The sequence below is a fragment of the Quercus lobata genome, chromosome 3 (genome assembly GCF_001633185.2).
Source record: "Quercus lobata isolate SW786 chromosome 3, ValleyOak3.0 Primary Assembly, whole genome shotgun sequence".
NCBI lineage: Eukaryota > Viridiplantae > Streptophyta > Magnoliopsida > Fagales > Fagaceae > Quercus > Quercus lobata.
In genome coordinates, this window is record NC_044906.1 from 58,130,182 (window position 1) to 58,157,074 (window position 26,893).

At 40.8% G+C, this 26,893-nt stretch overlaps 2 protein-coding genes across 3 annotated transcripts; both read left to right on the plus strand.

The window, feature by feature from the left end:
- The first annotated feature begins 4,788 nt into the window (after positions 1-4,788).
- On the plus strand, positions 4,789-11,558 carry LOC115982467. 2 transcript variants are annotated; one of them, XM_031105077.1, is made up of 4 exons: positions 4,789-5,444; positions 5,555-5,707; positions 5,846-6,051; positions 10,769-11,117. In XM_031105077.1, exons 1-4 carry the CDS (start codon positions 4,959-4,961, stop codon positions 10,785-10,787), a joined length of 864 nt encoding a protein of 287 aa, XP_030960937.1. In that variant the 5' UTR covers positions 4,789-4,958; the 3' UTR covers positions 10,788-11,117. The 2 variants fall into 2 exon arrangements, with proteins under 2 accessions (XP_030960937.1, XP_030960936.1); XM_031105076.1 differs by lacking the exon at positions 10,769-11,117 and adding an exon at positions 11,163-11,558 and having other exon boundaries at positions 4,790-5,444.
- Positions 11,559-12,922: 1,364 nt separating this feature from the next.
- Positions 12,923-13,910, plus strand: LOC115981811. Its single transcript, XM_031104172.1, has 2 exons — positions 12,923-13,300; positions 13,487-13,910. The coding sequence occupies exons 1-2, from the start codon at positions 13,002-13,004 to the stop codon at positions 13,587-13,589; spliced, it is 402 nt and encodes a 133-aa protein (XP_030960032.1). The 5' UTR covers positions 12,923-13,001; the 3' UTR covers positions 13,590-13,910.
- The last annotated feature ends 12,983 nt before the right edge of the window (positions 13,911-26,893 follow it).

A 26,893-nucleotide genomic window follows, 5' to 3' on the forward strand; every position in this document is an offset into this window, starting at 1 on the left:
TCCCTAGATTAGGGGTAGACTAAAAACCGAGGATGTCACTCAAGGCTTCTCTATCACTACAGTCCACATTTGGAGCAAAGAAAACCCTGGATTTAGCTTCACTTAAGGTCTGACCGGATTGGCTACAAAAATCATCCAACACTTCTCTAATTACAAGACAATTTTCCATGTTTGCCTTGGCAAAGAGGACAAGATCGTCTGCAAAAAATAGATGCGAGAAGGTTGGCCCTCTTCGGGAAGCTTTAATAGGAATCCAAGAATTATCATCACACCTTTCCTGGATTAGTTGCCCCAAATAGTCCATACACATAATAAAGATATACGGAGATAACGGATCGCCTTGCCTAATCCCTCTAGTAGGATGAAAAGGCTCTAGAGCACCTCCATTAAAGAGTAAAGAGGTGGAGACCGAAGTGATGTGGCTCATAATAAGTTCAATTAAATTCCTTGGAAGATTAAACCAGATCAACATATCCCTAATGAAACTCCACTCCAATTTATCATAGGCTTTTTCTAAATCAATTTTCAAAGCCATATAACCTCCTTTGCCCTTAGCTTTACCCATGGTGTGGATCAATTCTTGAACAATAATAGCATTATCCACTCCTCTTCTTCCCGGAACAAAAGCCGATTGACAAGGACCTATTAATTTATCCAAATAAGGTCTCAACCTCCCCACTATAATTTTAGTGACGATTTTGTAAACCAAATTGCATAAGCTAATAGGTCTATAGCTACTAATGGATTCCGGGCTTTGGATCTTAGGAATAAGGACAATACTTGTGTTATTTAAATAGTCCGGAATTTTTCTGCATAGGAAAGCCTTCCTAATCTCCTCTTTAACAGAATCCCCCACTGTGGACCAGAATCTCTGGAAAAAACCAGCATGAAGTCCATCAGGACCTGGAGACTTGAAAGCCTTAAGAGACCACAAGGCAGTGACTATTTCAGCATCTATCATCGGTTGCTCTAAACTGTGCTTCTCCTCCTTCGTGAGACTACTTTGCCACCCCTGTCGGAGATTATGATTCCAAGCAACCTTGACTTGGCTGGTAGTATACAGCCTTATAAACCCCTCTCTAAAATGGTTCATTACTTCTCTTTCCTCCGTTAGCCAGTCCCCTATCTCGTTTTTAACCATGCTAATAGTGTTCCTTTTCCTCCTAGCAAGAGCAGAAACATGGTAGAAAGAAGTGTTAGTGCAACAAACCAACCCCATTTCATAAGCATCCATCCTTCCAAAACTCCTTCCATAGTGAATGCTTGCCATTATTTCATAGCCCTGCATATTTTGTTGGATCTGTGCGCATAATATTATCCATTTCAACTTCTATATATGCCGATGAGTATCTATCCATCAAAGATTTGGCCATTAATAACGTTTCTATAGTTGAACACGTTTTTCTCTTGTGGACAACTTGGTTTCTATTAAACCATAAAAGTTAAAATCCACATATTTAACAGAATGTTGTGCTGTGTAAGTGTAATCCTAGCCAGTCAAATTTTATCTGCCCAACTAGTTTTCCAGCCATGAATTTAAGGATCAATAGTGGAACATATCAATCCTTAATGCTAAATCAGATCCCACCATGTTGCTCTTGAGAAAAGCCATTTTAATAATAAATGCTCCTAGGATTTCTCTCCCATATGCAAGTTAAACACATAATACACTTACTGTTCTTACCATGTTAAATAAGTTGCAAACTATGTGGTCTAAAGTGGACCATTTAAAACACCACGTTTAATATTAAAACATAAACATCTTATATGTTCATCTAAAATACTTTTTGTTTGTTTAACTCGAAAAAATGCCAGTTTTTTTAATTTCTTTTAAATTAATAATGGCATGGCATTTTTATAATTTTTAAAAATGAGATTTAGCCTATGTTTGGATGGAAAGAGATGAAAGGAGCGTAGATAAGAAGAGAATAAAAATGACTAAAATGTACTCAATTTTAATATATTCTAACTAGATTCCTCTCTTCTCCCTTTTCCCTCTATCTCCTCCGATTTCAAAACATGCTACTGTTTATAGTTTGGACTTTGGATTCAAGGATATTACGGTTTAAGAGTTTTTCAATTTTCAACATTCATAATCTACTAATCTTATCCAAGACAAAAGTCCCTCTTTATATACAAAAACATTTTAAACCACAAGCTACTCATTTACAAATCAAATTTTTATATATGAATCCGGATAGTGAGTGCTGACTGCTGAGCAACTTTTAGTTAAAAAGGTATTTTTTTTTATGAACTTTTACAACCTTTCAATGCAATCTTTTCTTATCAAGTGCAATCAAATACCCGTTAACATATATTACTAGTATAAAGAGAGAGGTCCCTCTTCAGCAGTGGCTCTAGGATTATTTTCTAGGGGGTTCGATAAGAAACATAAATTATACAAAATTTCAAATAAAATATAAATTAAATATATTGACATCACAAAAAAAAAAAAAATCTTAATACATAAAGTTTTACAATTGTCTTCTACGATGTTTCGTATTCTGAAATTGTTGCATGATATCTTCATTATCAATTTTACTAGCTACATCTGTTTTAATGTACATAATCAAGCGATCATTCATCTACTAATTTCCTATTTGATTGATTTATTTAAAATTTGTTAAGATCTAAATGAGCTTTTTCTAAGGTTTAAGATTAGCAAATTCTAGTTTTGTTGTTGGGCTAATTAAATTTTTTTCCCAAATTTTAGATTAACTTGGTTTGTTCTTGAGATTTTTCTTTATGTTTAAAAAGGTTAAGATATTGTAAAGAATTAAGATGATCATATTTAAGATTATTCCAGTTGGGCTTAAGGTTAGGGTGTTCAAATTTTTATCTGAAATGTCAAAACAGGAAAAATAAGATAAAAAATATTATAATAAAATTTTTTGGGTCCAATTCAGGGGTTCACTTGAACCCCTGGGCTCCAAGTGGAGCCGCCCCTGTCCCTTTTACTTCTTTAAAAAATAGTCTCTCTGTGAGCATCCAGTAAAATTTGGAATGTGAGGAATAATCAAGGGGTAATTACACATAACCCACATGTGGTTTAAGCGAAAATCACTTTGCCTACTCGTGGTTAGAAAAGTGTCACTTAACCCACTTGTGGTATGTTTCGTTTGTTTTCCGTAACCCACCTCTGTTAAAATCAGGGGTAAATAAGTATTTTTACTCAAATTTTATGTCTCTCTCCTCCTAAAACAAAAAGAAGACACTAAAATAAGAGAAAATAAGATCAAAAGATGCTATTTGTAAGAATTTAGAAACTTGTCTCAAGAACTCCAATAAATCACAAACTATATTTTTGTAACACACTCAAAAGAAAATAACACAAAAGGAAAATTTTACTTAACCCATTAACTTATTTTCTTCTCTATACATTAATTTATTCCTCACGCTCTTTTTGCCCCTCTCTCTCTCTGTTCTGTCCATGTCTCTCTCATCTCTCACACTCCAGTTCAGATCGTCGGCAGCTTTGGGTCGTGGTGGCTTGGGTGATGACTGTGGAGGAGCACGAGTTGGCTGTGTTGGTTCGGTATGGGTTTTGAGGAGAAGCATAGTGTTGGATTGGGTCTGGGTTTTGAGGAGGAGCATGACGTTGGGTTGGATCTGGGTTTTGAGTTATGTTTTCTTCTTCTTTTTCACTTCCATTTCTTTCTTTTAGCTTTTCATTTTCTTTTCAACTTTACTACGGATGGGTTGGATCTTGTGCAGAATTATTTTTGTTTTTATTTAAATTCTTTCTCCAGCAAAAACAATCCCAGCAACCAAAACTCAAACAAAATTTCGTAAAAAAAAAAAATCTTAGCAATCACTGAAACTTAATGCAAACACATGAACCAAACCTAGCAACCACCACGACACAGATCGCATAACCAAACCACAATCCACCACTGTACCAAACCCAACAACCAACGCCACCATGAGACACTGATCTGCCACATCTCCACCACCCCACACACATCGATCTCAACACCATGATCTGCCAAACGCCCACGTCCCATGCCAGTAAACCCACTCTGGTGAAGAGTTCTGAGAATTGAGAGGGAGTTTGATTGAAAAGAGGAAAGAAATAGTGAGATAAATTTTCACAAAACCCTCCCTTTTCCACCACCCCATGCACGCCGATCTCAACACCACGATCTGCCAAATGCCCACGTCCCATGCTTGTATACCCACTCTAGTGAAGAGTTCTGAGAATTGAGAGGGAGTTTGACTGAGAAGAGGAAAGAAAGAGTGAGATAAATTTTCACAAAACCCTCCCTTTTGATCTTGTTTCTCTTTCATTTTTGTGTTATTTTTTGTTTTGGGAGGAGAGAGACATAAAATTTGAGTAAAAATACCTATTTACCCCTGATTTTAATAGAGGTGGGTTACAGAAAACAAACAAAACATATCTCAGGTAAGTAAAGTGATACTTTTTAAATCATGAATAGGCAAAGTAATTTTCACCAAAATCACAGGTGGGCTTAGTGTAATTACCCCCCAATAATCAAACACAGGAGGAACTGGAGCATCAATCACGGGACGGCGCACACACAAATAATTGGCGCGTCAAACTTGATCATTAAGACTATTCATTCCATGACACTTGAACGACGTCGATGTATCACTGTCTAAAACGGTGTCGTTTTGTCCGATTCGCAATTCCAGAGTGACGTGTTCATTCAACGTAATAGTAAAGCTTCCGTTTCCGTAAACACAAAAGCTCAAAGGCTGCAACTTGCCACACGGCTCTCTCTAGTCTCGCCTATATAACGCCACGTTCACATTCTTTTCAAGACAATAATCCCGTTATCAAATCCACAATTTCCAAAGCCATTGTAAGCCAAAAAAGGGGCCTTTTAGTCATTTCCAACTTCATCAACTAACCAAGTTATCTACCCCAACTGTCTTTTCAGCGGGAAACCCCATCTCTCTCCCTTCGCTCTTTCTCTCTCTCTCTCTCTTCTCAATCCATGGCCGTGGTTATCGGAAATCTAGCTCTGTTACTCGACGTGATTTCGCCTCGTACCGTAATACTAGACCGTAAGACTCGTCCGGTGTCGCTCGACGTCGTTTTGAATTTGCCGAAGAGAGACCCTCACCACCACCAAGCTTACAACGCTTCAATTGCGTCCAAGAGCTTCGATTCGGACGGCGAAGCTCGGCACCAGCGAGTGGTGGCGCGTGGGAAGTCGAAGTCGAAGGTGAACGGCGTGGACTTCGACGCGAGCTCGAGCGACGAGGAAGGGAATGGAAACGGGGAGGGAGACGAGGAGAGTTTCGATTGGGAGAAGGAAATGCGGAGGAGAGTGAAGGAGATCGAGGAGAGGAAGGAGTTGGAGAAGAAAGCCGAGGAGTTGCAGAGTCGAATGGAGGAGGAGGGCGGTGAAGGCGGCGACGAAGGTAAGGAAGAGACCGAGGAAGAGAAGAGAGCGAGAGTGAGAAAAGAGCTCGAAAAGGTTAGCTAGCTTGTAAATTAAATTCCTGCTTACGCTTTGTTTGGTTCCTCAGAAAAAATTGCGAGAAAAAAGAAAAGAAAGTAATTCCTCCTTATGTCTTTTCTTTGCAGGTGGCTAAGGAGCAGGCAGAGAGGAGAGCAACGGCACAGTTGATGTTCGAATTGGGCCAAAAGGCTTATGGGAAAGGGATGTACGGACGGGCAATTGAGTTTCTTGAAGGTGCCCTCACTATTATCCCTAGGCCCACACTATTTGGTGGTGAGGTTGGTTTGAATAATTTGATACCCACTACGGATCTTTTTTTTTTTTTTTTTGGGTTTCGAGATGTTTGATGATCACCTTACTGATAACCGAAAGACGTGTTTCGATTGCGGTTTTTTTCGTGTCTCTCCATTTTGCAGATTCAGATATGGCTTGCTATGGCTTATGAGGCCAATAATCGCCACGCGGATTGCATTGCACTTTACAAGCAATTGGAGAGGCATCACCCCAGTGTCAGCATCCGACGCCAAGCTTCGGAACTTCGCTACATTTTGCAGGCACCAAAGCTTAAGATAACTCAAGAGGAGATGGTTACCATTCCTCTGATTGGTTCTGCTTATGACAGGTAGATTTGGTTTTTTTATTTTTTTATTTGCTTTGTTGGTGCTAGAGAAATGGATCATGTGAGGCTAGAAGTGACGTTCGAGAGTTTTTCTAGAAATGAGAGGGATAAGAATGAATTGGTCATCTTGTACCCTTTCATGAAGAATTTCACTCTCATGAAGGTTTGCAACTTTAGGAACAAGTCAACCCTTTGTAAAGGTCACCTCCATTCAGTAGAGAAATAAACTACAATAGAAGTTATCACCACTTCTTTAAGAGACAGAGCAGGAAATCTAGTGTGAGGGGGTCCACTATTATTATGGTGTGATCGCTGATCAGTGATCACCCCTATAATACAAACGTCTCTCACTTGATCACACTATAACAATAGGTGATAAACTATTTTTGGTTGGCATGAATACGTTGATACCAACTAGGCGAAAATGCTAAATCTTATCTATGACTCATCATAGATCGGCATTGGATAGTGACAGAGGCCATACATGCGCATACTATTATCAGTTTTGATTGCAACCTTTCTAATATACTTATTTTACTAATAGCATACTTTGGATGTCTTACAATTCAGTATCATTCAAGTGATCAACATCGGTTTTCAGTCCTATTAAAAGCATGCAACCGATTACTGCACTTATAATAAGACTACAACAGAACACAGTCCACACACTTAGAAGAATAAAAAAAAGTTAGTCTTACACACTATGCAACCATCTATGTGTCTATTTCTGTTTTTCAAGAACTTCCTCTAATGCCCAATTGACAAAAGTTTTCTTTGAACACCTTTCCAATGACTGTGGCACAGCTTGGGCTTAGATATCATCCAGAATCATTATAATTTAATTAGTGGACTTTAAATCCATGTGATCTGTGAAATCTGTACTCCTTCAGTGTCCTTCTGCCTTTAACTGGCCAATTACGTCCCCCGGTATAAGTTGCATACAATCGTTCATCCAAGCATCCTTGGATCCCTCCAACTATGCAACCATCCATTAATCATTTGGAACATGTAAAATTCAGCCCTCACTCCCTTGTGCCATGTCACCATGCCACTTCATCATTAAACATGTTATGCATTATACTCCTGCATCAGATTCGATCTGTTCTATTTAGTATTCAAGTCTATTGTTTTTGTTTATTGCTGAATAGTATGCAACTCTATTAGATCAGAGTCTTTCTGCTCTCAAAGAGGGTCTTTTTTGATGCTGTGGAACCTCACCAAGGCAGGGCCCTTTGGACCCACCCTTGGGGACTAAACCACACACATGACCCCATCCACTATAACTGTGTATCAGGTAATCTAAGGAAACTCTTAGTGGGGATCAAACTTAGGATGTCTGGGTCTATAATTCATTCTAAGCTTCCAACTACTAGGCTGCACCATGACAGGTCTCCCAAAGCTGGTTATTAAAGACATGGAGCAGAATTTTTGTATTTTTCTTTTGAATGCTCGGATGGCATGACCACTAGTGTTAAGGTGGCTGGGAGTGCGGTTTGTTGCCCAAAGAAGGAAGTGGTTTAGGTTTATAATGATTGGGGGATTGGAACAAGGTGGCCATCATGACGCACATTTGTTTGCACAATCTGGAGCCTGAATCTATTTGAATTGTCTAGGTTAAAATTTGGTTGTTAGAAAACCAAATTTCTGGTGTGTTACCACAGAACTGTCATGGGGTTGGGAGGAAAATTCTAAAATCTCGGGGAGTAGGTTAGGACCTAGGTCCTTCCTAAAGTATCAGGTTGGTGATGGGGCCACATGATCACTGGCACCAAATGGTGTCCTATATTTCAGATATGACCATTGGGTGATCTATGCTGTGGCTAGCAGTTTTAATGCTAAGTTGTCAAGTGTCCTGCAGAACTGAGCTTGGATGTGGAGGCTAGTAAGTTCAGAAGCATTAGTAATGATACGAAGCAAGCTCCCAATGGTGCCAATCAGGGAATCTGATAGGACGATTTGTATGACTACCAAAACAGGAGATTTTTCTTTTGCAGAAGGTTGGGAGCAGATTCCTTTTAAAGCCCCTGTGGTTAATTGGTGGAAGATGGTCTAAATTTCCAAAACAATATCAAGGCATGTGTTTAGCTGTTGGCTTGCAGTGAGGAAAAAATTTATAACAAAGGGTAGATTGGCAGCCTGGGGCTATAAGGGTGACTTGCTGTGTGTATTTTACAGATTAAAGATGGAAAATAGAAACCATCTCTTCTTTTTGAGTGACCTTTTTCTAAGAGAATTCAGAAGACAGTTATGCATCTATGCCTTCATGAGGACCCTAAGGTTGATTGGGAGAAACTTGTTGAGTGGGGTGTTAACACCTGGAAGGGAAAAAACCACTTGAGATCTTTGGTCTGCAGGTTGAGATTAGGTGCTGTCATTTCTAATGTCTGGAAACAGAGAAGCACTATTAACTACCAAAGGTCTATGTGTTCTGAAGAGAGGGAGATAGCTGCTATTTAAGCAGGAAGTGTAGGCAAAGATAGAGGGAAGTGGTCCTTAGCCAAAGTCTCATCATAATAGGATTGTTTGTTGTAAATGGGGTTGCTGCATTTGTTATGTAAGAAATGGTAGATAGCCTTTGTAGCTGTGTTTGTTCCTCGCAGGATATCTAATGAGAACTTGTTTATAACTGTTTGTTTGTTTCTGGTTTCAGTGTATTAATAAAATCTTTCTTGCCAATTAAAATAAAAAGTTTGGGCTTAGAAAGAACTTTCATATTCAGAGTCAAATGTGCCCCCTTTATCAATGTTGATTGGATCCAATTTTGTAAGACTTCACAAACATGGCCCAATGACTTAAATGTTGACCCATGAATCAAAATAGCATGTCAAGCATCCAACCAATTCGGTTGTGTACTCTTGAGCATTTTCTTCTTTTCTTATGTATGTACTATTATGTCGTTCATCGCCAATACATCTTTTCCATCTGCCAGTCTTACCATCCTGCTCCCCATGCTTGCCTCCTTTCTTCAGCTTTAACTGGGCTTTCTACTTCATCAGTCCAGCATAATTCAAGACCGGTTTTTTGTTGGTCATCAGTTCTCAAGCATTGTCGTGTGTTCACCATCACTATGTAAGCGACTGTTAGGCCCTTCTCCATCGTGGTGTTCTTCCTGGCCTTTGCAAGTGCCATGCAGGATTCGTCACAAGCACTTCAACCTACATGATTGTGGTTTTCAGCATTTGAAATGGTTGCTTCCGTACTTGTTCCTCATTTTTCTACACTCTTCTTCATCATCTTCTCCAAACATTATTATCACACAACACTATCATGACATTGTTCTAGACGGTCCATAGGTTCCATTGGTTGTGGTCCACTTCTTTCCTTTCTCTATGTCTCATTGGACTTGAACCGCAGGCGGCACTTTGAGTCAAGGGCTGTTGTACTTCCACCAATGCCCATCAACCCCATGGATTTATGGTGCCTTTTGAATTCACAGATTAGGACAGCTGTTATTCACATGTTCTCCGTCATACAGTGCTGTCATGAGCACCATGCAAAAGTTTTGCAGTTGAGGTTTATGATATCTTCTTCCAATTGCCCCTCTCATCCATTTTTTCAGTACACATGCTTGATGGCATTACCAACACATGCACAGTCATGGTGACAAATTCATGGTTGCCACAATTCTTGTTAAGGACCTTGTATCTGAAACCTGATACTTAAGTCCACTGTTGATCCTAGAGAAATGGAAGTCTTGTGAGGGTGGAAATCACATGCAATGAGTTTCTCTATAAATGAGAGGGGTAAAAATAAAATCTCCTGAAGACTTGGGGTCTATTTATAGACACCCTTGTACCCTTTCATTAAGAGTTGCAACCCTTAAAGAGGGTGCAACTCTAGGAACAAATAAAACCCCTTGTAAGGGTCATCCATTTACTAAAGAAACTCACCGCATGGGAATTATCACCATTTCTTTAAGAGACGGAGTTGGAAATCTAGCATGAAAGGGGTGCAATATTGTTACAGTGTGATCACCCTCTATAATACCAAAACGTTCACATGCACTGTATGATACAATTGTTGGTTCTAGTTATGACAGGTAAGTTAGGTTCTGTATTTTGTTCCATATTTATTGGGCTATGGCCGTGCCTAAGTTGCCTACTGAAGGTTACTTGTCTTACCCAAAATTCCCTAGTGCCTGTGTCAGTGCTCTCATTTGTCTGTCTATTGCATTGTTGTTGATCAACCTGTCAATCATCAAGCGTGAAACAGAAATTTTGTGGTGCTAAAATAGCTAACTGAACACCCCCCCCCCCCTCTCTTTCTCTCTCTCCCCCTCTTCAATTTCCTCTGATTGACATGCCCATCTTGTCTCGATTGACTCTTATAGTATGTAGGTCCTTGACCAGTCAAAGTACTTAATATGTAACCAGTTTATTTCAGAGTCTTGCTCCATCAATTCTAGAACTGCTTATGAGAGATGCTGTTCCTTGTTGGTATTATTTTGTGAGAAGATATGCTGTATATGATATGTCTTTACTTGACTTGAACAGTGTTTGTAGGCAGCCACCATAACTGAACCAATGAGAAGTATCAAGGACTTCAAGTGGCTCCAAAAATGATATAAACTCATCTTAGGGTTACCCAGTTACTTGGATACTATAATGCCTTCTAGTGAAAAACAAATTCATTTTTATGGACCATCTGCAATTTATATCAAACTTTAAGACATGTGATGAATAAGTGAATACGACGTTCTTGGATTATTTACTGCAAACAGGAGGAGCAAATGGCGATGACTTCTAAGTTACTTTGTGTATGAGTTTTATTTCTCTGTGGAATGGGGTGGGGGTTGTCCTGGTGACTGGTGATCAAAGTTGCTGTAAGATTACTGAACTTAAACATTATTTTCTTTTTGGGTGAGTTTATTTATTAAATAGAGGATCTGTGTATATTACCTTTTGCAAATACTTTTCATCAGTTCTTTTGCTTGTTCATAAATTGAATGACATTGGCCTCAATTAATGCCATCCATGACTTTTTCCTTGTACTTTTTACATCTGAGAAGTATTTGAATGCACGTTCACTGACCGGACATATTTCAGATACTGATTTTTGTGACTTCGAGTACATTCCAAACTAATTGGATATGTTCTTTTGTGTGATTATTTTAGCTACGCTGGAACATGGACTGATAAATACAAGGACAAGGATGAAAGGAGAATTGGGTCAACAACCAATCAGCTTCCATCATCTAGAGATTATCTAGGTGACTTTCTGGTTTGGCGACCTCCTATTGGATTGGAGAAAAATGGAGCTTTCTGGGCAGCTTTGACATTATGGTTGGGCTTGGTTGGAGCTATCATCTTTCTCCAGAGATAGATCATACTTACATATGTCATTTGTATTTGTCAATTCATCATATGTGTCCAATCAAAATTATAGTAGTTGTTCTTAAGTTCTTTGTGTAATTTTATGCCCAAGTCTTTGTGAAAAAGTTGTATGTCTGAAATAGAAAGATTGTTTATATCTTACCTATCAAAAAAGAAAGAAAGATTGTTTATATCTTAGTTTTCTTATAACGTGTGTATTCTTTTCATCTACTCATAAAGTTCCTTCTTTACTAACACTAGCATCCCTGAAGCCTTTATTGATGCACGGCTGAACTTCTTCAAAGAGACTCTCCAATTTTGTGAAGGAATGCTTTAGGGCATTCACAACAGACTCCAGATCCCAAACCCAAAATTTGTGAAATTTACAGTCTCTCGCTCCATCGGGCAAAGTACGGTAGCTCAATATATATTTTTGTAATGATTTTTTCCCTCAAAATTTATTTATGCTAATGATTTGTTCTTCTCTTAATTGGTTAGGTATAGTATCACCGTAAAAATATGAAAAAAGCCCCATCCCCATGGATCCCCTTCGTTGCCTCTTTTGCCCTTTCCCATGGATCATCCAAATTTGGAGCCTCAAAATAATTAAGAGACTCAAATTCATTCTCTGGCTCCTCACTAGGGAAAATTTCCCAACCAACATGACATTAGGCAGTAAGTTCAATGTCTTCACTCTTCAATACACTTAGCACATGATGCATTGATCAGCCTAAGACTCATGAACACACTTTTTTCTTAACTGCTTATACACAAATCATTGTTTGGCACAACTTGGTAGTACGGTCCGTTAACCTGACCTCCTTCCAACCCAGACCAGTCAGTGAATGACTCACTTTCAATTAACCTTATGTGATTGCTTAAAATTCTAAAAAGCTCCCTTTCAATTTAAATATTGCCTCTCATAAAAAAAATAATAAAAAATTTAATACTGCCAAATTAATAGCAAATTGAAGAGAGTTTCTGTTACATCTTGTTTAATTGATTATTATTTTTGGAGTGTTAATTTTTTTAGTTATGATTTATTGTTTGTTTTTATTTTTGGATATAAGATATGAAAACTTAGTGGAAATTGTTTAAATTTGTTATTAGATAATTTTCAGTAAAAAATATTATTTGTATTATTGAATAAAACAGTAATTTACTTGTTTATGATGTTACGGATCGGTTCAACTGATCAGGCTAGAAAATCAAAAATCACTCCTTTTGATTAAAGATGGCCAAGTCCCTTTTGTCATCACCCTATTTTGAAGCTCTAATTTTCTTAAACTATTCGGTGTCATAAAAAATACCATTTCACCAAAAAAACCAAAAAACATTTTGAGTTTTAACTGAAAATTCAACTGTTTTATAATCGGAGTAAAAGTGATTCCATACCAAAAAGTATTAAAAATTTCTTTCGGATTTAATTATTCAAAGTTCAAAGTAGGATTTAAATATATAACTAAAATAAAGAAATTAGACAAATTAGCCAAATTTACAATATAAAAGACTGTAAAATGTGTTGTTCACTTCAGATATTATAAGACTCTGGTATGAGCGGTATAAAAAGTTGAAACATTAGCTTCTTTTGACAACCACATACAAAACATCCTATTTCTTTGACAAATAGATTTCCTGCTCATGGCAGCATTATCTCTATCATTTACTACCTCTATTCCATGCTCTAAGTTTCGTAGTTGTTCAACATCACAATTTGATAGCTTAAACAGTCAGATTCGCCGCCCAAGCGTGGTTACATTCACAACAGTGTGTGAATCGAAAGAGCCACCAGCTGAGGCAGGGCTGCCGGGAAGAAATTCAAAACTTGAAGTAGGGTCACCTGTTATTGTCATTGAGGCTCCCAAAATGATAAAGACTTTTGCATCAGTACCATGCCTTAGGGTGAATTCTGGTTTAGTCAAGCCTGGTGATGTGGGAAGGTACTCTTATATATATATCCATCTCTTCAATGTGTGAATTGTTGGCTTTTTTTGTGTTGTTTTGTGGGCTAGCATTGGGGTTCTTAGTTTAAGTTTTTTCAACATGAAGGTGAAAAACTACATCAATGTGTGAATATGATGCACGCTACATATTATTACATTCTTATTCAGGTAAGACTTTTGCAGGATTGTGTCAAGAAAGCCTAAAGATGTATGGGCAGTTCGTCTTACCATTGGTACGTATCTCATAGACGGGAAATATTTCAAGCCCTTGGAGCTTGATGAATGATTCGGTAGGCTATGAAAAAAGTGGAGTATTAGAGGACACCATCTTCAAGCATAAGCTGCGACAAACTTTATGGGGGAAAAAATGATTGATATTTTGGGATTGTTTTCTTTCTGCTCTAGATTTTAGGGGTTTTTTTTTTTTTTTTTTTTTTTTTGGAAATACTATATATTAGTTGTCCTCCTATTCATGCATTCGAGGCTCACGGCTGAGCCCTTTGTTTCCACAGAGGCACAGAGCATGTAATTGGTTTTATAAGACCTTGTTAACAATGATGCATTAATGGTGCAGATATATATGGATGTATACAAAAAATGCGAGATACTATAATGTTGATTATCAATAAATAAAATAAAAAAAAAAATAAAAAAAAATTAGTTGCTAGAGAGTGGCCTCAAAATATAAATTTATTGCGGTGATAATTCCATCATGCTGATTAGCCAACTAAAGTATACTCAATACAATTGTCAATAAACAGATTATTGTTTTTCTAGAGGCAACTGTTTTTGTATTAAAAGTGGCTTACCTTTGTTTTCTAAAACAAAAATACTCTTCTTCTAAACTTTCATGTAACTATATTTCTGAGTTTAATATGCATTTTAGATATATCAATATATTTTCACAGGCTTCTTCTCTCTTAACTCCATGCCAAGACCCAGCTAAGATGGGTGTGCATCATTAAGAATTTGTAAATTTCATGAAAGCATTCTTCAAAAGAGAAAATTTCATTGAGAATGTTTAAATTTCATGAAGATAAATTAACATGCTAACTATTGACTCCTTGACAAATATGCCAGAGTTCCAAAGATTGATCATCTGGTTACATCAATGATGTAAAGAACAAAAATAAAGAACTAAAACTGAGAAGAACAAAGAATCTGTGCAAGACCAAAAAAAGAATCTGTCCAAGGCCATAACAACTCATAAAGAAAATAACCAACTCAATGCTTCTTCAGGGATTTGAGATCAGCAAACCATGCAGCAAGTTATTCATCAGTATCAGCATTAGCAACAGGGTCAGATTTGGATTGACTGGATACTTCAACCAGGGGCAGTAGATCAGAAAATATTTGAGTCAATGCTTCATCTGGGGGTGTGAGATTAGCAATCCATGCATCAAAATCTTCATCAATATCAGCATCAAGAACATGGTCAGATTTTGATTGATGACATACTTCAACCGTGGGTGGTAGATCAGAAAATATTTGACTCAATGCTTCATCTAGGGGTGGGAGATTAGCCATCCATGCATCAAGCTCTTTATCAATGTCAGCATCAAGAACAGGGCCAGATTTTGATTGATGGCATACTTCAACCATGGGTGGCAGATCAGAAAATATTTGACTCAATGTTTCATCTGGGGATGGGAGATCAGCAGTCCATCCAGCAAACTCGTCATCATCAGCACCAGCATCCAAACTTGGCATCTCAGGCTCAAGGCGCAGCCTTTTTCTGTGTTCTTGGGCTTGGGCATCTACTTGTTCATGTGATATCACAGCAGTTGTATTGAAGCTTGAGGCCTCTCCAGCAGCAGCAGCAGCAGAATAAAAACATCTTTTGAACCCTCTTCCTCTGGCCTCCTCACAAACTGAACCTTTATTTTGTTGATCAGCAATATTCCATGCAACAAATTTTTCACAACTTGGGATTTCAAGCCATATTTTTCTATGTTCATCAAGTGACATCATAGCAGTTGTTCCGTAGTCGTCCTCACAAACCGACCCTTTATTTTGTTTATAAATGACGCAGAGGACTTTGTTGAGTCTTGCAGATCCTTGAACTGCTGTTTTGCCAGCAAGGGAGAACTCATGCATTATCCAGTTAGTCTTGTTGAATTTTCCCGAACCAACATCCTTGGCCTTAAAATAGAGCATCCTGTCGATCCCAATAAGATCGCCCTTAGAATCATGGATTCTTTTGGGCTTGCTTTTTTCAAGCCAGGTTCCACAAGAGGCAGCCCTGCACACACGATTGCCGGTTGTTTTGAGGTTGGTGAAGACGTAGAGCTTGCGTTGGTGAAGACGTAGAGCTTGCGTTGGAAGGTGTGTAAATGATAGTACGAATGAGAATCATATATTTCCCATGGAGGAATTTTGCCGTATACCTCACAATCATTGACAACACAATGATTTAGGCGACGGTGTTCTGTGCCGTCTACCTTGCTATTCAAAATGTTTATCTACTCCTCGTCCTGAGGATCAAATCTAAAACCCACACTCATCTTTCCACCAAACAAAAGAAAATTTCAAGAAACCAAGAAACCTTCTTTTTTCACTGATAAAATAAACAAAACACTCTCCTTGAATTCTTGCCTTGCGCAGGAAGTCTCAAACAAGAACTACGTTAGAAAAAGATATATCATATATATAGGAACTTAGGGCGGTTAAAAGTGATTAAAACTTAGTTTAAAAAAATAATTACTTTTAAATAATTATTTAATTTGTTTATTAATTGATTACGCTAGTATTATTTATGAGTGAGAAAATCAAACTTTAGTTTTCGAGTGGGACTATAGGAATAAAAACTTATCAGCTTAAGAAAAAAAAAAAAAAAAAAAAAAAAAAAAAAAAACTAAAAACGTGTCATTCAAGTAGAATGAATTTGAGTCAGTATAGCCGAAACCCCTCTTTTTGCTGAATTATAGTCTTATATTCTTCTGACTCTCGAATGAATAAAGAACTTGTAAAGCAGTCATTAGAGTGTGTTCTTCCTGGCACTATTGAAAAACATGAACGAACTCTTTTTCCTCCCAATTCTTCCTTTGAAATCCTATATGGGCTAAATTGTTTTTGTTTAATTGGATATTGGGCTATCAACTCCCTCTCAATCATATCAAATACATAAAATATTAAATAAAAACTCATAATTTAAAAGCTCCTACTAAACTCATATTCACACTCTATTTTCCCTGTGGATCTCAATAATTGTCCCTCTAAGTGTGCATTTGGTATTAGATTTTTTTTTTTTTTAAGAATAATAGTGCTAAATCGTATTTTAATTTGAAAAAAAAAATGAAATTTGAAAAATATTTAAATAAAAGCTAAATACTGAAATCTAAACATTTTTTTTTTTGTGTGAAATAGTTATAATATGCTGCTAAAATTAAAATGCATGAACACCAGTATTACTTTGGTTGGTCATTATGTCTCCTTTCCCAAAAAAGAAAAAAGAAAGAAAGAAATCCTTTATTTGATTATCAAAATGAGAGATCTTAATAACACTACTAATTCATGACATTTAAAGCTGCATAGCGCATTTCTGAACTGAGCTAATAAATTTGAACATGACATAGGATGTCAACAAATTTTCCAAAGATTGTGCTATGATCCATTCTATAGCCACTAAAAACCTTAAGTAATTTTCGTACCCCAATCTTATTTCTATGTTGTGGAGGGGCCAAATTGGGTGAGTTCTTATTCAATGTGATGGAGTAAAAAGTGAAATTTTATGTAAATTGTTCAGTGTTAATATTTTAAGGTTTATGCTCTACTCTAAATAAAGATAGACTCGATTTTCTTTCAGCAAAATAAGCGAATCCTAACAGACCATAAGTGGGTTCCAATTAATTTTGAAATGTAGCTACTTGATTAATGGGATATATTTAGCTGATTTGTCATGGATAATCACCAATGGCGGCTCTAGAATTATTTTTAGGACAGTCAATAAAAGATGAATTTTGGATAGGAAATGAATCTTGTAGCCCACCAGATTTCCTTACTGCAAATTTGACCATAGTACTAGCATACAAGAGAATAAAAAATAAACTATTACTTCATTTGACATATTGGTTCATAATACAATGAATATACTAATTATTGTTGTTAAGATGAAATCTTAAAAATCATCTATTGTTTATAAATACAATAAACGTATTAATTATTATTGTTAAGTGAACTTTAATTACTGATGGGATCGACGAGAACACGTTATAGTGACGAGGCCATAGTAATGACGAGGATATCCCCTGATGACGAACAAACCGTCAACGACGAGGAAAGGAAAGTCATTCAATGGTGCCAGTAAATAACCTGGGCGGTTACGAAACCAGTAGAGCAGACCATTGGGGACTAATAAAAGCCCCATAATTGGGCTTGAGGCGTTATGAAAGAAGAGCATTTACACTCCAACGGCCAGCAGTCAGGCTCACAGGTATAAAACTCTCACATTTCGTAGCATAAGGTACGATACTACAATTCTGAAAAGATACTTCTTACTGCTAGTTCTATAAACATCTTGATTGCTCTAACTTTGGCATCGGAGACGTTGTGGCAGGCACCACACCGGTGACCATCCTTCTTGAAGAGAACCAGACGCTAACGGGGAGTTCCATCTGCCTCCTGAGACTGACGAGTTTGCACCTCATCAGTTTGGCGCTGTCTGTGGGAAGATATTTTCAGATTCATATCTGAGAGCGTAGTTCCCATCAACCCTCTACATTCAGATGGAATCCAACCCAGACTCAGCAGCCTTGGCCCAGCAAGTCCAGGCCCTTGCAGCCACTATTGAAGAACTCACCAAACAGAACCAGGAAATGAAGCTACGGCTCCAGCAGGTTCAACAAGCTCAATAGGAAGAGAACCGGTCCAAAGATAACTTGGAGGAAGACGGGGATAGTCAACGGAGAGAGACCTCCCGAAGACTAGCTACTCCGGACGAATAGAACTCGGATCTTCTTCGAGAAATGAGGAAAGAGATGGACGAGCTAAGGAGTGCCATCAAAGAAAAGACGGACCGAAGCGTAGATAAAATGATAAGGGCTACGGATTCGCCATTCACCGCTGCGGTACTTGAATGCCCCGTGCCGTCAAAGTTTCGCTTGCCTCAATTGGAGCCATTCGACGGACTCAAGGACCCACAGGACCATCTTAATACCTTTAAGAAGACTCTGGGTCTTCAGCAACCACCTGACGAGATATTGTGTCGTTCCTTCCCGACGACTCTCAAAGGGGCTGCAAGAGAATGGTTTACTAAGTTGCCAAATTCGTCCATAGACAATTTCGATCAGCTGAGTAGTGCCTTCTTGCGCCACTTCATAGGGGGACAACGCCCAAGGAGGCCAGTAGATTACTTACTCACCATAAGACAGGGAGAGAAGGAGACCCTGAGGTCATATGTCAAGCGATTCACCCGGGAAACTCTAGAAGTAGACGAAGCTGATGACAAGGTACAGCTGACAACCTTCAAAGCAGGGTTGAAATCCAGAGACCTCGTGGCTTCTCTTGCAAAAAACCCCCCGAAGACGATGGCGGAGATGTTCCTGAAGGTACAAAAGTACATGAACGCGGAAGATGCTCTAGCTGCCATAAAAGATACCGAGAGGCCAGGAGACAAGTCCAAGCGGGAAGACGACCGTAGGGGGCAAAAGAGAGACAGACCGGAACGTCGGAACAATGACGGGAATAGAAGGAAGGACGACAGAAATCCTCGGATGGTAAAATTTACCCCTTTGGTTATGCCTGTTGACAAGATTTTCACGCAGATCAAGGACGAGCATTACCTCAAATGGCCCAGACCATTACACTCATCCCCCAACGTACGTGACAAGAACAAGTATTGCCGTTTCCATAGAGACCACGGCCACAACATGGAAGATTGCAGAGACCTGAAGGAGCAAATAGAGGAATTAATACGGAAAGGAAAATTACAAAAGTACGTAAAGAAAGGAGAATATGGCAAGTTCAGAGACGACAACAGGACCCAGCGTGAATCTTCCACTCGAAAGGACGACCATCTGTCCCAGCCCCCACGCAAGGTGATCGGGGAGATAAGCACGATCACAGGAAGGCCGTTTTCAGGAGGATCATTTAGATCACTCAAAAAAGCATATCATAGACAGGTGAATAGCGTCCACACCATGCCTCCGTCCAAGCATCGACGAACACACCAAGACATGTCCTTCAGCGAAGGAGACGCCAGGGGAGTAAAGCAGCCCTACAACGATCCCCTGGTCATAGTGCTGAATATAGAAGGATTCAATACCAGAAGGATCCTTGTTGATAACGGGAGCTCAGCGGATATCATCTACCTCCCAGCCTACCAGCAATTGAGATTAGATCCAAAAAGGCTTCGACCTTTTGACTCTCCACTCATCAGCTTTAGTGGAGACAGGGTCTACCCCAGGGGTATAGTGACTCTGACGGTGACAGCAGGGACCTACCCGTCGCAGTTGACCAAACAGGTGGACTTCCTGGTGGTAGACTGCCCCTCATCCTATAATGTCATTATTGGGAGGCCCACCCTTAACAAGTGGAAGGCGGCGACGTCAACCTACTGTTTGAAGGTGAAATTCCCAACAGACGATGGCATGGGCGAAGTAAAGGGTGATCAAGTCCTGGCAAGGGAATGTTATCAGGCCGTACTGGCAGGAAAGGAGAACCACACGTGGACGATTGAAGAAAAAGAGGAGGACGGGATGGAGACCTTGGAAACAGTGGAATTGGTGGAAGGAAATGCAGACAAGACGACCAAGATAGGGACGACGTTAGGCCCCGAGATGAGAACGAGACTCATAAAGTTCCTTAAAGGGAATCTAGATGTCTTTGCATGGAGTCACGAGGACATGCCGGGCATATCTCTAGAAGTCATCCAGCATAGGCTGAATGTGGATCCCAGCAGGAAGCCCGTTCAGCAGCGACGAAGAACCTTCGCTCCAGAGCGAGATCAAGCAGTGGCAGAGGAGGTAACCAAACTCTTGACGGCTGGATTCATCCGGGAAGTATATTATCCAGAATGGCTCGCCAATGTCGTCCTGGTAAAGAAAGCGAACGGAAAGTGGAGAATGTGTGTAGACTTCACCGACCTGAACAAAGCATGCCCAAAGGACAGCTTCCCTCTACCAAGGATAGACCAGCTTGTGGACTCCACCGCCGGACATAAGTTACTGACGTTCATGGACGCCTTCTCAGGGTACAACCAGATAAAGATGGCTGAAGAAGACCAGGAGAAAACAGCCTTCATCACAAGCCAAGGATTGTACTGTTACAAGGTGATGCCTTTTGAGTTGAAAAATGCTGGAGCTACGTATCAGAGAATGGTAAACAGAATGTTCAGCCAACAGATTGGTAGGAACATGGAGGTGTACGTGGACGACATGCTCGTCAAGAGTAAGGAAGAGCTCACACATCTGGACGACTTGGAGGAAACTTTTGCAACCCTTAAAAAACACCAGATGAAGTTGAACCCAAGCAAGTGTGTTTTTGGGGTAGCCTCAGGGAAGTTCTTGGGATTCATGGTGTCCCAAAGAGGAATAGAAGCAAACCCAGAGAAAGTACGAGCTATTATCGACATGGCCTCACCCAAAACCGTCAAGGATGTTCAAAAACTCACAGGGAGAATAGCAGCTTTAAACAGGTTCGTCTCTCGGGCCACAGACAAATGCCTGCCCTTCTTTAAGACACTGAAGCAGGCTTTTGCTTGGACCGACGAGTGCGAAGCGGCGTTTCAAGAGTTAAAGCAATACCTGAGCAGTCCGCCTCTCCTAAGCCCGTCCAAAGAAGGAGAAAACCTATACCTGTACCTGGCGGTGTCAGCCTCGACAGTAAGTGTAGCTTTGATTAGAGAAGAGGGCAAGAAACAACTCCCGGTTTACTACGTCAGCCAAGCTTTCCAAGGGGCTGAGTCCAGATACCCAAGGATCGAAAAGATTGCGTTTGCACTAATAGTGGCCTCGCGCAAGCTCAGGCAATATTTCCAGTCGAATACTATTCTCGTAATGACGGACCAACCAATCAAGAAGTCAATGAGCAAGCCAGAAGCAACAGGGAGAATGGTCTAGTGGGCAATTGAACTTAGTCAATTTGACATTGAATACCATCCAAGGACAGCAATCAGGGCACAAGCTCTGGCGGACTTCATTGTAGAATTCACGTTCCCTGACGAAGACAGGATTACCGACGAAACAAATAAACTAATAATACAGATTGATGGTTCGTCAGCCCAGAAAAAGGGGGGAGTAGGGGCCATCATAACCACCCCCGACGGAGAAGTGCTGAAATATGGGGTCCAGCTAAAGTTCCCAGCCACCAACAACGAAGCTGAATACGAAGGAATACTGACGGGACTCAGGCTTGGGAAAGCTCTTGGTGCCAAAAATTTGTTGATCCAAAGTGATTCAAAGCTAGTGATTGGAAAGATCAAGGGAGAATACGAGGCAAAAGAAGAAAGGATGCAGAAGTACCTCAAGTTGGCAAGACAGCTAGCACAGGAATTCGATACAGTGGAGTTCATGCAAATCCAAGAAGTCTGAATATGGGGGCTGACGAAGTGTCAAAGCTAGCGTCATCGAAAGAAGAAGGGACTAGCACGGACATGGCGATGGAAATCCAAAAACACCCTAGTATCGAGGAAGTTGCAACCTTCACCATCCAGAGCATCGACACCTGGATGACACCCATAATGTCCTTCCTCCAGGACGGGCACCTACCTCAAGACACTAAAGAAGCCAGAAAGATCAAGAAGAGGGCAGCCAGATTCACGATCCTGAATGACGTCTTGTACAAGAGAGGCTTCTCAATGCCCTACTTGAAGTGCGTCGACGAGGAAGAGGCCAGATACATCTTGGAGGAGGTACACGGAGGAATTTGTGGCGACCATGCCGGCTCCAAATCCCTAGTAAACAAAGTGGTAAGAGCAGGATACTTTTGGCCAACCATGCAGGTGGACGCTGCTAACATCGTCAGGAGGTGCGACAAATGCCAACGATACGGGAATGTGCAGCGGCTTCCAGCAGAGAAAATGACGACCACAGCTTCCCCATGGCCATTTGCACAATGGGGAATCGACATCGTCGGTCCTCTGCCCCAAGGTAAAGGTCAGGTAAAATTCCTTCTTGTTGCTATTGACTATTTTACAAAATGGGTTGAAGCAGAGGCCCTAGCAACGATCACTGAGGCTCGGATCCAGAACTTTGTGTGGAAGAACATAATATGCAGGTTCGGGATTCCCTCGACGATCATATCAGACAATGGAAGGCATTTCGACAGTCAAGGCTTCAGGGAATTCTGCTCAAGCCTTAGGATCAAGAATCAGTTCTCATCCCCAGGGCATCCTCAGGCAAACGGACAGACGGAAGTGACGAACCGGGCGCTGCTCAAGATTATCAAGACCAGACTGGACGATGCGAAAGGTGCCTGGCCAGAAGAACTACCAAATGTCCTGTGGGCTTACAGAGCCATCGCCAGAACCCCAACAGGAGAAACCCCCTTCAGGCTTACCTATGGTACATAAGCAGTAATCCCAGTCGAAGTAGGGGTCACAAGTATCAGGCGTGGAACCTTCAACAAAGAGATTAATGACGACGAACTACGACTGAACCTAGATTGTCTGGACGAAGTAAGAGTCAACGCATCCAGCAAGATGACGAAGTATCAAAGGAAAATGGCCGAATACTATGACAAACGGGTCAAACTGAGACGCCTGGACATAGGAGACCTCGTCCTACACAGGACCACCATGGCAACTAAAGACCCTACCCAGGGAAAGCTAGGTCCTACGTGGGAAGGTCCCTACCTAGTCGTTCACTACTCAAGACAAGGAAGTTATCACCTGGAAACCATGGACGGACAAAGGCTCCCTCGACCATGGAACATTGAGCATTTAAAAAAGTACCACCAGTAAATGTAATAGACAAAGGCAGTCGCTCTTGAATCCAATAAAAATTTCTTATCCCTTGATGTCTTTATGCAGACAGGTCCAGTCAATTGTAAGTCACCATAAAAAAGGGCTAAGTGATAAGATTCCGCCAAGACGGATGTAAATCACTGACGAAGCCCTAAGTGGCGAGATTCCATAATAGGATGGAAGTCACCATAAAAAAAAGCTAAGTGATAAGATTCCGTCAAGACGGATGTAAATCACTGACGAAGCCCTAAGTGACGAGATTCCATAATAGGATGTAAGTCACCATAAAAAAGGGCTAGGTGGTAAGATTCCGCCGAGATGGATGTAAATCACTGACGAATCCCTAAGTGAGAAGATTCCTTAATAGGATGAAAGTCACCATAAAAAAAGCTAAGTGATAAGATTCCGCCAAGACGGATGTAAATCACTGACGAAGCCCTAAGTGACGACGTCCCTTAATGGGACGCAAGTCAGCAAAAAAAAAAAGCTAAGTGATAAGATTCTGCCAGGACGGATGTAAATCACTGACGAGGGATACGCGAATAGCAAAGGCCCACTGAACGAACCAAGGACATTGGCGAACCAGCAAGGAAAAGAGCAAAAAGAAAAAGAAGAAGGATAGACATCTACAACAAAGGATAAAGGGTGACGAGCAAATCAAAAGAAATTTGCACTAAGTACCAGCCAAATACAAGGTACGCTAAGAAGTTTATGCTAAATCACGCACATATGCACAAACATAGATAACAGTGTAACAATAGAAGCAGATAAACATTAAATCATAGAAAAGCCCAAAAACATAGGGCAAGTATCCTTGTTCTCATAACAGGACCAAAAAGTATTGTTCTGAAAATGGAAATAAAAACAAAAAAAAAACAAAAAATTTATACATCACCAAAAAGGGCCTAAAACATAATAGGCAAATATAAGTGATAAACTTCCTAAGGATCAGGCTCGGGCGTCTGGGGCGTCAGTAACAGTGTCGTCAGCAGCCGGAGTGTTCTCAGCGATAGGAGCATCGTCAGCAGCAGGGGCATCACTGTCAGGAGCAGAAGGTTGGGCAGCCTCGTCAGCAGCCATCACTTGATCCACCACTTCTAGGTCTAGACTTGGCAGATCAACCCCTGTAGGGTACTTGACGAGGTACCGGCGGAGGAGTTCGAATCCCTTGAAATACCAACTGAAAAGTACGGTGGAATACTCCTCCGTCTGCTGAAAGGCCTCGACGGACCTGGCAGCAACTGTCTTCAATTTCTCCTTGGCCGCCTGAAGCTGGTCATCCTTCTCCAGATTCAGCTGACGCTCAACCCTTAAGTCAGAATTAAGAGCCTTGACCTTCTCCTTCAAGGTAGCAGACCCGTCCATCGACTGTACAAGGTCCTTCTTCAAAGCTGAGTTCTCCTTCTCCAGAGCCTCCATCCTAGAGGTCAAGGAGACCACCTTAGCCTCCTGAGTAAGACACTCAGAAGCCAGATGGAGGCTCTCCCCCAATACCTGACGAAGCAAGATAAGAACGTCAGTAAAAAAAAAAAAAAAAAGAAGAGACCAAGGAAAAAGTTATGAACAGCCTTACCTGCATTATCTTGTGGACGTGCTGACTCGCGACGACATTGACAGGAACCCCAGAAAAGACCTTCAGGTCCTCAGCTTTCACAATGTTGTGTGCCCGCTCTACAGCCACACCCTCGTCATCAAATATGGACGAGCCCGTTTTCTCCTTCTCTTTGTCCTTGGCTGACAGCCTCGGCCTTTTTGATGATGGAGTAGGGATTTCCTCGACAGAGGTGGCAGGCGAAGCTACTCGGACACCCTCTACCCCCGGGACAATCGGAGTAGCATCCACGGCGGATGGACCCTTCCCCGTCACGCGAACCACTTTCTTGCCGATGCTAGCCAAGGGCTCGTCCTTCTTGGCTCTCATTTTGGCATACATGTCCTTGTTGAATTTGGTAGTCATCTCTAAAAAAAAAAAAAAAAAAAAAAAGAGTTAAGAAATCCAAAAATACGCGATTAAAGGCTGGACGAAGCAAAACACTTACTCTTCTTCTCCTCGATGCTGATGCTGCGCAAAACGTAGGGAGACGGATCCGGGCCCAAGCAGTAGAAAGCAAGTGTCCGTGGGTCCAGGAGGTCGTCCCAACTCTCAATCGATTGGGAATATTTGATTGCCTTTTGAAGACGTTCCTGGTATTTGCTCTTCAACTTGGGACGCCTTTTTACTGCATAAAGAAATGAATAAGTGGTTAATGACGACCAAACATGCAAGACAAAAAATAAACAGACGAGAAGGAACATAGACGCACCTAAATTTGGGGTTCCCCACCGACGAAGTAACCTTGGGATATCACCCCAAGCCTCGCTGGAAGGGGTCTCAAAGTCATCCCCTGACACGAAAACGAAACGGGACTTCCAGTACCTGAATGACGAGGCTAGACCCTTAACGATTCTAGTCCTTCTCGTCCAAGGGACTAGTTCGTAATACCCGAACTCCTTTGATTCTTTCAAACGATAGATATGGACGAGCTCACTCACTTTGATCATATCCTCGTTGGCGGCCAGCCAAATCTCCATACAATTAATGACTATCCTCCAGGAGTTCGGCATGAGCTGCCCGGGGCCAATGCCAAAGTAATCCAATAGCTCCATCACCAAGGGATGGACGGGAAACCTAAGCCCGGAGGTAAAAGCAGCCTCGTAGAAGCACACTTCACCTGGGAAGAAATGGCAAGCCCGATCCTCAGGACCAGGCCGACGAACCCGGACCCGTGCAGGGAACTGGAACCTGTCTTTAAACCTGACCACTGTATCAACGTCCAGCCCACACTCTTCATTGAGAGCATAAAAAGCCCTAACTTGATGAAGGGTAGAGACGGCTGTATCACCCTCGATCGGGCCACCGCTAGACGACAACCCGGTGTCTAACTCACTAGATCTCACTTCCGACATTCTCCTCGTCTCTCTTTCAAACCAAGCCAATGACCGGCCTAAAATTGGAGATAGCTCCCCTAGAACCACACTCAACCCACTACCTTCGAAAAGAAAATCCCCTATCAAAGGAAAAAAGTCCCCGGAGACACCCAAGGCCGCCCCTAAGCGAGCAAAAAAGAAAGAAACTGAGGGGCAAGCTACCCAAACCTCAGAAGAACTAACCATGAAAAAGGAACCCAATCCTAAAACGCCCAAACCCAAAAACAGCAAAAGTAAAAGACAAAAGAAAAATCAGGAATTTATAAAGAGTTCGTGAAGAAAATAAACTGAGGAATCGAAGAAACAACGTACCTTGGAAAAAGGAACAGTCGAGGGCGGAAAAATGTGTCGCCGGAGAAATTTGTCGCCGGAGCAAAGTCAAAATCACCGGAAGGAGATCGGAATGATAGCAGAAACAAAACAAAAGGGAAAAATCAGAGTGAAGGAAAAGAAAAGTTTTTTAAAACCCAAAAACCCAAGGAAACTGAAAAGTAGCGGGAAACCCAAGAGGCATGCCATTAATACCCTCAATTAGCAGATGCCACGTGGCCACGTTCCATACCACGCCGCCATCCCTCATTAAATTCGAAGCGGAACCCCAAGCGTCACAGACAACTCAATGAACGAAACTTTTCACCTTCTGTGGTCCTCACGACACGTCACTGACGACCACAGAACCTGGGGGGCAATTGATGGGATCGACGAGAACACGTTATAGTGAC